Source organism: Galendromus occidentalis, unplaced genomic scaffold (assembly GCF_000255335.2).
Source record: "Galendromus occidentalis unplaced genomic scaffold, Mocc_1.1 scf7180000077485, whole genome shotgun sequence".
NCBI lineage: Eukaryota > Metazoa > Arthropoda > Arachnida > Mesostigmata > Phytoseiidae > Galendromus > Galendromus occidentalis.
Genome location: NW_003805473.1, coordinates 1,575,567 through 1,586,958, shown reverse-complemented (window position 1 = coordinate 1,586,958; position 11,392 = coordinate 1,575,567). Strand labels below are relative to the sequence as shown.

The following is an 11,392-nucleotide window of genomic DNA, read 5'->3' as shown; positions in this document are numbered from 1 at the left end:
CCGCCGGTGAACTAGTTAGTCGAGTAGACGCACCGGGAAACAGACTTCCCTTGTGTGCCTTGGTACTTATTCACGTACACTTACGTAGAAGCAGCATCGACAGCGCGTATTCTGGGGGCGGTATCCAGGGAAAATGTTCACATCAAAGGGTTCATGAGAGAGCTGGAATGAACCGGATCCTCGGTTCCTGGAGACTCGTTCCTACGGTTGTCGACGATGTAGTTCCGAGCTTCCGAAAGTCTCAATTCCCCCGACTGGGGATTGCGGTGAACCCGCGCAATATCCAGAGGGAATTACATTGGAAAATATTCGCTCGGAAGAGAGATATCCTTGTTGATCCCTTCCAGACCACGACGTCGTTCTCCATCATGTAGAAACGTCGGATATTTCTCCTCGATCGTGCCGCATGTCAACGCATCAGGTTCCCGAAGGAGAGTGGCCATGGATCCAGAGCGCGATCCGAGGAGGCATGTTCGAGCCGTCGACGCATCTTGCGGAGATCGCGAGGAGAGAAAGAGCTACATGAAAGCGTCGATCTCCCCTGGATGGACTGGATAGGGATAGACGAGCGAGGGAGGGAAATAATATTGCTAGCATGAGCAAACTGAGCACACTTCACTCTCTCGCGTGACGTGACATACTTTCAGAACGCAATTCAAGATGCAGCTGCGACGATCCGTCGATTCCAACATGCACGTACCCGAGGCAGCCGAAAAGAGAGCGCTCCTCTCCGTTTCCTCCGGAGGAACGGCACCAGTCTCGCCGCATTTATGTATCTGTATCAGTTGTGGCCCATGACGCGACCTTCGAGGCGAGATGAAGGATCGCTCCGCCAAGCAAAAGTAGGGGAAACAAAAGTCGGATCACAAGGGACGAGGAATGGGAATTCCTTTCCCCGAGCAGACACTGCGTCGAAGGAGTGTTCCGAGTCAGCCTCGTAGTCGATGTCGCGTCGTAGGTACTATCTCAAAACTCGCGATGTAGGAAAAGAGGGTGCCTCAGATGGTCAGTCGACCGGTCCGCCGGACAGCCTGACAGCTGAACAAGGGAAGGCATGGAGGGCTACGCGACCCGGCCCCGCTGCCAGCGAGCCTCCGATTTGGCTGGATCTTGGTGCGGCTCTTCTGGGTCCGGGCTCACTCTCTGCTTGTCTATCTGTTCAGTGAGCTCGGCGCGCGCCTCCTGAATAATTCATGGCGTCAGCCATTTGAAGAATTATGAGCCGGAAGGGGAAGATGATGGCCGGTCAAAACGACAAAGCGATTATATGCCATGAACTCTATAGATATCAACCGACGGCGACCCTAATTCCGAAAACGCCATTTATGCCGAGGGACGCGGTAAGACGCGAAGAAATCCCGTAAATCAGACGAAGCACCTGGACACAGTCACTGGAAATGTCGAATCTCTCTCGGTCAGTGGAGAAGGACTCAGGTTATGGAGCGATACGGATTCACAGCTGCGAATCATGGACTTTCCCTGAATCCGTGCAATACGTTGCCTTCGCGCCACTGATAGCAGGACACCGCTCCCGAGTACGGCCGACCGTCTTTTCACCGTTTGATTCGGTCTGCAACCATCCCCTCCACCTGGCCACGGCGTGTTGGCTTGTCACGTCCTCGGTTTTACGCAGAGCAGGAAAAGGAAAAACTTCGAGCAGCTCCGACCGATCGGCCACAGGTGCTCCTCTCACTCGGACGACTCTTATCTCTGCTCTCCGTCAGATAACCTTTTTCTCTCCGACGGACGTCTGTTACTCTCGCATTCGGGTCGCATGGAAGCGCAGCGCGGTCTCTGGAATGCTCCGGGAGTGTCTGGTTCGCCATTCTGTTTTTCTCTTCCCCGTCGTCCACTCGAAAACCTCGCCAGCAGACGACGCGGAACGAAATCCAGACTCCGGCGGTAGCAGGAACTCGCTCGCTCGCTCAACGGCACTTGTGGCAGAGCCCCGGGAGTCGCGAGCGCAGTCAACGCGAGAGCTCGGGTCGCTGCGGAGGCGCGGAACGACTATCACAAGCTCGGTACCTACTCTCGAAAGTTCAACAGTCTGTGCGCAACAATTTGTAACTGGGTGCTCGGACGTCGACAAAAAGGTCGGCTGCGGGGCGCACGGGGAACCCGGTCCTAATCGTCGGATCCGAAACGGTGTACTTTTCCCATAGGAGGTAGCGTCGAATGTTCAGCTCTCTGCCCGTCGAGCGGGCCTCGGCAATTTTGCCAACGATTCCCGGCGCTTAGTCGTCTCGCTCGGTCTTAACGGAGGCTACCCGTGAGCTCCCCAGAAGTTTTCAAGTCTGAGCCTACTCTCACAGTGCGGAGTGCGGTCTCGAGTTTCTTCTTCTCCTCGCTTTTCTCCCTCCCGAAACCCATGCATTTATTCTGCAACACTTTTCCTATTTTTGCCAATCCCGTCGATGCGTACAAGAGCACTACTGCCAGCAGAGCTTTTAGGACCAAAGCTGCTCGTCGCGGATCTTCGCTCTCTGTAGAATGCTCGCAGAGGAGGAAAAGCAGAAACAGAGAGCCCACGAGATAGAAGAACGCTAACCCTTTCACACGCCGTTCGTCTGCACTTAGCTATGCTCTCCCCCCGTTGTTTTGCCTCGTCTGTTCCAGGAACGGGATAGGGAGTTCGGATATTCAGATTATCCAGATCACATCGGACGACCGAGCGGAAGATGAAGGGCATAAGCAGTCGATGACGAGACAAGCTTTCGAGCTTCTTCGGTTTTCAGAACCTTCCCCTAATCTGGAGAGGATAGAACCAGGACTCTTCTTAGAGGAAGACGGGCCGCATCAATCTACGGAATAATCCTCTACGAGATCTCAAGCAGTGGCAAGATAAGTCCCCTCAGCCTCTCGATATCTTTGAGGAATACAAGGCGGATCAGTTCGAACGAGCGCCCTCAAAAGAGCGGAACGCGTTATGACTATGACGGAGGCCGACGAAAAATACCCGGAACAGCTCTGAGGGATCGCGGCGTAAAACGCTCGGGAACGCAGCTATTCCCGAAGCGCCGCGCATCGGACCACAAAGCACGAGGCGATCCCGGGTTCTTCGCGTCCAGTTGAGACGACCGAAATCCTCGCTTGGCGGGAAAGCAGCGGCCGCCTCGGCGACCCCTGGAACGCGGGGATCGAGGGAAACCAGACGATGAAGCGTGCCAAACTCCCGGGCATGGGATTCTCCAGCGTCACCGGAAAGATCTTTCATTTTGAACCAGCATTGGCAACGTCACTCGGATGGTTATTCCTTTGAAACATTTTGACACTTGACCTGATTCGCCGAATCGGAGAGGCGGATGTAGAGATGGACTGAAGCCCTGCATACGTTCCAAGCCAGAAGCACTCATGTGAGACACCATTGTGATTGAGGACCGCGCCATGTTCGAAGAGGAAAACAGTGAAGTCCAATCGAGGCCACTGACTTTGCGGAGGGAGACGGCGCGGACAATGATCGAGAGGAGGAACCGATGGTTCCGACCGTAGTTATCGCTGGCAGAGAACGACACACCATCGATTTTGTTCAATTCCCGCTCGGAGCCGGCGGACCATTTTCAGGACAGTTCCCTCTCGACCCGGGAAGCTCCTCACCAAGACCCCGATATCCCTGAGGAACAGCACTGTTTCAAACCATAGCTCGCTCGTTTTTTTCTGCAACGACATTTTCGAATTCAATCGCGTGCGGTATGGACATCGTCTTTCGAATTTCGAGCATTGGACAAGTCATGAAACAGACGGAGCCTCAGACGCTGCACTGCTCGGAATTCCGTCCTCTCGGTATTTGCTCCGAAATTCCTCTCGCTCATAACGAGCAACTGATTGGAGAGATTCTTCACTACCTACAATCGGCGGCTAGTCGCGCCCGTACATTGAAGGCTCATGATTCATGATCGATTTGCGAATGGAAACTGACGTCGTATCCGGAACAATCATCTCGGACGACAATAAAGCAGAAACGAGGAGACGCAGAATGTCCGTCAGACTAGCCATCTTGGATGTATAGAATGTAAGTACGAACGGCGCTTCTGTTGTTGTCGAAAGCGGCAACGATGACGGCGGCCGGCGCGGCGGTACCATCATCATCATCCCCAACGCGGAGAGATTCAGACGAGACGGGAGAGAGTGCAAACGCAATTTCAGAGAGCGAGTTCCCGGAGAAATGCCACCGCTTCAATGAGATCCGAACGAAGTCGATGGCGTGGAACGCTTCGCATGAAAGACGGGGTCCTGGATGGAACGTTACGTCGATGGTGAGGAGGGGTTTTCCGGCAACTGCGAGACATTCGCTTCATATTTGTTCCTACGAACGAATTTTCCAAACTGAGACTAGCTATGGAGCCCTCGTCCCCCGCCCCAAGATCCTCACAGCGAGGAGCGGAGGGGTAGGGCCAGATCCCTTCAGGTGGGCGATGCTCGCTCCGACGGAACGGGCGTCCGGGCGAGGGGTTTCGGGTCTCGCAGAACTGATCGCTCGTTCAAGAGGGCAACTACACACCACCGATAACGTTCGCGGCCATCACGCGTGGTAAGAATTATTATCAGTGGACAACGAGCGTGCAGAGCAGGGGAGCAGTCGGCCGGGAACAAGGACTAGAGTAGGTGAGCTCATATGTTCCAGTGAGGGTAGACGGGTGCATTAGAGGGAGTATCCTATTCCACTCAGACTGCTTTGCTTGATCGCAGTCGTTTCCAGCGGGGAGCCATGACGCTTGACGTGGAGCTTGTACACAGCTCGAATCAACTGGCCGACTCGCTACGTGGACTGGGAGAAACATGCAGCCAGGTGGCCTCCCTAGTTTCCAACGAGCTGTGGCGTAAGCCGCTCGGAGCGCTTGTTGCGGGAGGGGGGGGCTCGGCTCGGCTGTTCCCGCATTTTGGTGATTACGATGGCACCACCGAAAGTCGGTCTGCTCGTGTCTTCTAAAAGATGCCGGAAGCCGATGCGCGCGGTGAGCATGGCGTCGCGTGAAGAGAAAGCCGCAGGTCATCCATCAGAATATTGAAAAGTTGACGCAGCTCACGCTGCTCCTGCTGCTGTCGTTCGTCCTCTCGATTCCTGCCGTGGTGGTCGTCGTTGCTGTTTTTTCCTCCACTCCGAAGGCGGCTCCCGCTCTTTCCGGGGGGGGGGGGGAAACGACCGCCGGGTCCACCGGCCCTCGACCGGACACACAGAGAGAGAGAGTTTCGAAGGAGGAGAAGAAACAAGCGCGTCGGGCCGCGAACGGCCCTCTCGACGACCAGTCGGCGAACTTGGTGTGAAGCAGCGAATGCACGGTAAATCTAAAGGAATATCCCGGCTGAGAAACTCGGGGGCATTTCCACAATAGATGTTTGATTAATGAGCGACAGACTCCCAGATACGCGTCGAGGGAGGTCTCTCTTTATCGTTGTCGTCTTCTTCGCAGGAGTTTCGCTTTTGCTCCTGCGTCGGTCGCTCAAGGTTCCGCGTCGGTGAAAATCCTTCGAATCGGATATTGTGTGCAAAAACCCTCAGAGCACCGATGAGCTTGTTCTTGATTCGGTGATTTTGGTGTCACGTCATCGGCGGAGGTTTTTCGAAATCAACGTCATATAAACCTCCAGACCCCCATGGTCCCAACGCAAGTGAGGAAAAGCGTGTGTCTCACGACAGATATGAATTCGTTTTTGGAAGACGATAAGGGAATCCCGTCATTTAATCTGCTCACTGACTGCGGGTTGAGAAACGAACTCCTCCGACGCAACAACGCAAAAGCTCCGGAAAGCCAGGGCGCGATAGGGATCTTTGTTGCACAACGAAGAGAAGCATCTGCCGACACCGAGAGGAAAACCGACCACTGGGTGTTCGAACGAGCCGGAGAAAAGACCAGGCAACGCCGGGAGACGAACCCTCCCAACTTAATGTTTATTTGCCCTGAGTCTGGAATTCGTCCCACCGTAAAGACAGCGTCTTTTCTGCTTGCGTGGCCTGTTCTGTCTGCTGTACGTGTCCGCCTGTTCCGATCCTGGGCGGTCGGACGACGGCGACGAAGGTTGGTCCAAGTATTTCGAAATAGACGCGATAGGGCGTCGAGCGTGCAAAGGAGCGACCGGAGGCCTCGACCGAGCGGGGAGGCGATTCTCCCTTCTTTGTTATCCGTCTACGGAGTCGTATCCCACGGAGATCCTACGCGGGCAAATCCGACGAGCTCCTGAGAGTACGGGGAGATATCTGAGCAGATTCGGGATTCCAACGACAAGGAGACAAGTGTCGGAAGGGAAAACAGGGCAGCGAGGAAATTATTCCGGGAGAAATTATCGTTGATGCCGACTCTATTCCGCAGAGCTAATTCCCCTCGAATAATCGCAGAAGAGTTCAGGGCTGGCTGGAGATGAGGGAATCGCTGGAAAATCTCCTCGCGAAGAGTATGTGTGTATAGATCGGAAATCGTGGGTGTCGTCGTCGATACACGTTATGAAACTTGTCATAAGGCGACTAGCACACAATGTTACACGATCGCATTCTTGCGCTCGCTGCGATGCAGCCGTAGCATGGATAAAACAATCGAACCGGTAATTTGCTCAATGCCGGGTCGCGCTGCGCTCTTTGCCGCAGATGTAACGGCTCGGTATGTGAAAATGATCGCAGGGCATCGAGGGCGTCGGCGGCGATAACAAACGGGGCAACGGGGTTGCCGATTTCCATGACCGTATAGCGCCGAAACTCTACCCGCGGGGTACTAATCCGAAGATCTCTTGACAAACCTCATTAATCGAGTAGCGTCCGGCAAATGAGCGGTGGACCGAGCCGGCAGCCGGAAGAGCGTACCTCATAACGCGGAAATAGACTCCACGATCGGTCAATAAACTCGAAAAGCACATTGAGAAAGCCCGTCGACTCCGCCTGTTCCCGCGTTCGGTCTCCTCGCGTCCTCGCGTCCGAGTCCCTGGAGCTCTCTCGGTTCGGGATCGACGCAGCCGACGAGACAGACCGCCTGGCCGATATTCGCGCTGCAAGGACACCTATGAGTGGTTCGGGAGCGAAACTCACCATCAGCCGAGCAGACGAGTGCTGACACGAGAACGATGTACAACACGGTTGGTCCTATCGGGACCAAACAGTCGTTGAGAGTCCGCATCACTCCTCACTTCTGCAACAAGGGCCCTTGGCTGTTTGTTGGAATTCTCCTCCGGACGGCGCCGGGGGCATTGTCGATGAACTTCGATTCGACTGCCCCGAATCCGAGCAGTACGTATCTTCAATAAGGGGACAACACCACACTCCGATTCATTGACGCGATCCCGAGCTGCGGCGGCGAACCGCGCACACACACTCACACACTCCGACTTCAGCTCATCACTTCTATCAGCTCAGCACTTGCGACCACGTATTCATCGGACGCACGTTACGCTTGACCGTTTCGGTTTTCAGTATCACGCAGATCTTTTCCTCGCTCGACCTGATGATCGGAAGTCTGTCTTGCTCGCGTTGCTGGACAACGAACAATCCGACTGTGGGTTCTCCTCTCTACAAGGAGAATGGACCATGACGCATGCGCATCCGGGACTGTGTCGGAAAGGGCCCGCTCTCTCCCTCTCTCTCCCCCAGGAGTGAGGAGTGAGAGGCCGCTCGCTCCGACCTGGGGTGAGGTGGGGTGGGGTGGCGCGGAGGGTAAACGAACGAACGAACGGACTGCTCGAATGGCGGCCGACTCTTTTTGCGACACACTGGTCGGCGTTCTCGTCGTCGAATGGGTCGCCCATCGGCAGGTAGGTGGGATCGTCCGTTGGTCGGTCGTCGGCTGTTTTGCCCGAATGACTCAGGTCTCCGACCGGGAGTTCCCCACTGTTTTACCGCGAGCGGCGCGGACTCCACCGCAAGTAGAGGGATCACGATATGTGCGTGCACAGGCTCCCATGCTCGGGTTGGATCAGTTGTTGGGTAATCTAATAAACGATCCGGATCGTGCTGCTGCTTGTGGAAGCAACCGCGGCCGAGTGCGGACGATCGGGCTCGCGGCGAGAACTGAGAGATGTTGGGCACGCTTCTCGAAACTAAAAAAGGAGTCAGAGCATACTCTCACTCTTCCGTGCTTGAATACGGCGCTCAAGGAGAAGAAAAAATATTCACTACCATACCTTCCTCGTGGCAAAGATCTGCTTTGGATCGACTCGGAGCATCTCGGGACACACCGATTCTCTTTCCCAGGCCTCGGAATCTTTTTTCTTTCAAATTAAATTTCGCTTTGATTGATGGACAAGTTCTCCGATAATGGAAAGGAGGGCTGCGTCTCGGAACAAGATGATCGTCTCCGAGCGGTGTTTTATTAAGTCCGCCGCTGTCACGAACTTCTAATGCCCCTCGGTGGATTATCATCCGAGGAAACAGGGACACGCTCAACTTTCCCCGATGCATCTGGTTTTCCCCTTCATCACAGTATTCTGAGTTACACTGATTTGATTTGTCTGGACAGCTGCTTGGGGGGAAGGACGGCGACGGAAGGGAAAAACTCGAACGGACCTTATCTCCCCGGAGATGAGTCTCGCCGCGAGAAATCATGAACTCCTCTCGCGGGTGTTGGGAACATCCGAAAAGGCGGCCGTCGAACGGAAAAGGGTGTTGGGGAGGCGCGATCCCTCTGAAGGAGCTAAATTAATGGAAACTGAACATCCGTAACCCACGAGCTGCGAGTGAATCCTCTCAGGACGGATGGCTAATTCACTCCTGGGCGAGACCCCGCTTCGACGGTCGGGGTTTTTTGACCATCATGAGTTCATCGGATGAATTGGGAACGGCGCGCTTCTGGACTCGAGGACTTGGTCTCGCTCGGAGAGAATACCACAAACATGTCACCAGGCTCGTTCAAGTCGTCTGTGGGGGAAAGGCCTCGTGTGAATCTCCCCGGGTGAGAAACCGTGAGAGGAAAACTTTTTTCACTGGTTTCCTTACGGTCATCGGTACGTTTCGGGAGTCGCCCGGGGTCCGTCGAGACGAGACTCTGACCCCGTGAGGGCGGAGTAAAAAACCGAAATCGCCGAGGTAGAGCTCGAAGCATCGGTGGGATATACATATGAGTTTATTCAGCCTGTCGATAGTCGCTCTCTTGTTGTTCCCTCTATTTGCGGCGAATTTCCATGCGAGGCACTCACGGCGCAACCCACGTACGCCCTCGTAACCCTAGCTTTCCAAGAGACTCGAAAGTGGGCCGACAGGCTTTTCTGTTCGTAGAAGTGACGAGCGGCCGACTCTGACGCCTGAACCTCATTCGAATATCGAATTTCACGGAGGTTATCCGGAAAGAGCTTTCCGGTACTCCCTGTTCACAAGCAGCTGATCCAGGCCATTACGGGATGTGACAAACACATCCTCGACCTAAGTTGCGTATTACGCAGCGGGTCGACCCCCGGCGAAAAAGTCTCTGGGATTGATTTTCCGCTAATGAAAATTTCGATCCGGCTCTACATGGGCCGTACTAGAGAATCCAAACGGGCGTACCCGGCTTGTCGGAAGGCCATCGCTTAGCCGGGAGCTCCGTTTGTCGGAGCGGCGGCCAGAATTCGGATGACCGAGGGATATTCGAATGGATTCCGCGATTCTTCCCAAGGGACGACTTGAGGGAATTGTGCGAGTTCGCCTTCATTTGCGACGTCACGTTTTTCATTCGATCGCTCTCGTGTCCAGGAGCATTCTCAAGAAAATAGGTTAGCTTGACAAATAGAGGCCAATACATGGCCTCGCTTTGGTAGGCGCACAGAGCATGAGCCTGTGAGCCGCTTTGAAGCAGATTCGAAGCTGCTGTCGCTGCCTCTGCGGCTGCTCAGGTATCATTGGCGGCCCATAGGCCTGGAAACACGCACACACGCAGGCACTCGGCTGGCCTGACTAGAGTCTCGGGCTTGCAGTGGGCCAAGTCGCCGCCCGCAGCCGCCTTAGCCGCTGATGCCGACAGAGAGCGGACAGCAACAAGGCTTTTGGCAGCCGGGAACGTCGCTAGCTGTGAATGAATGTCTGCTCGAAGCACAGTGTTCGAAAACTCATTGACTTGAGTACTTTTCGTTGGATCTCTTTGTTGAGAAGAAGTCCACCACGTAGGTGTTTCTCGTGGAAGCTCGGTCCTCGATGGAGTTCAGATGAAGCTTAACACTTGAGATATAACGGCATCATCATCATCTTAGGCGACACAGGTGAGCTACCGAATTCATCCTCGGTGATCTTGGTCATTGAGTTAATAGATCAGATCCGATCGAAGGGCGAGCCGACTCTCTCAAAATTCCGACATTCGATCTGGAGCCGAATTTGAATATTATGCGAGGGAGAATGTCATGCTTCTGGCTGAAATTCGCGATATGAAGATGGATACCATGGAGCAATATTCAGAGAGGAGGTGAATTCCTAGAGGAGCTCGTCTATGTCATGTGGAACGCTCGAATTCAAATGTGGAGCGAAGTCGAGCCCTCGAGCAAGCCAGATGTCTGTCAGACGTCTTGTACTATGCAACAAGCCGCGCAGGGTCCTTGTTGCGTGTTCGGACATACTTCAACATTGTGTAAGCGGTGGCAAGTCGCATCTTCCGATTCGGCGCAGACGAAGGCGGACGAAAACCAATTTCACGTGAATACTCGGCCTGGATGACGCAACTCGTCAACCGAACGAAGGTTGGTACTCTCTTCAATGGCAACAACCGAGTGACTGGCCGCGCGGTTCATCGGACGTGAACTCGATATTCCGTCGAGAACCCCGCGGCTGGGGCAATCTGATGGGATAATTACTTCATCCTAGATCCCGGGGGGGGGAGCGTCTATTTGCGCACCGGTTGGCATCAATTTTTATGCCGGTTCGTCTGCTACATGCCACCGGATCCCAGGGTGGCGAAAGGTCCATGAATCGAGGCCGACGCGAACTCATCCGAATCCTGCCCGGTCGGGGTACGCCAAGGCGTGGGGAAGGAGAGAAACCACGATCGAGTGGATACATGCAGTGGTCGCAGCGAATCGGTTGAATTTTTATGCTTTCTTCGGCACGAAGCGTCCCTTCGAGGAAAATTCAAATGATTTATCCATGAACCTACTCACACCTGATATGATGGGCCTGACGAGGGGCAGGAGTTGACGGGAGCACGATCACAAGTCAGACCTGAGCAGCTCAGGGAAGAAATCGGGGAGGGAGACGCTCTATGAAGTTGCGTTCGCGAAAACGGAAGCGTCTGATAACTCGTCGGTGACCAATCGATTCCCAGTGGAGTCTATCCCCCGGCTCATTCATTGAGGAGTGAGATCTCCGAGTTTCGGATCTGGAGCCCGGGAAAAAGACTCCGCTCCGGTACCGAGGCGCAGCACTGGCATCGATAATGATCCGGTAATGAAGATTGCAGGAAACATCGGAGGAGGGCGGGACGGTGTGCGAAAAAAAACGCGGACGGGCTTGGTTCTC

The 11,392-nt window shown here is 54.5% G+C and overlaps 1 protein-coding gene across 1 annotated transcript in view; it reads right to left on the bottom strand.

The window, feature by feature from the left end:
* The window catches only part of LOC100897349 (protein turtle), a 29,082-nt gene extending 21,629 nt beyond the window's left edge, over nucleotides 1-7,453 (bottom strand). Inside the window, 1 exon segment of the mRNA XM_029112209.1 lies at nucleotides 7,013-7,453. Within this exon segment, the coding sequence (XP_028968042.1) occupies nucleotides 7,013-7,100 (88 nt within the window). The 5' untranslated portion in view covers nucleotides 7,101-7,453.
* Nucleotides 7,454-11,392: the final 3,939 nt, after the last annotated feature.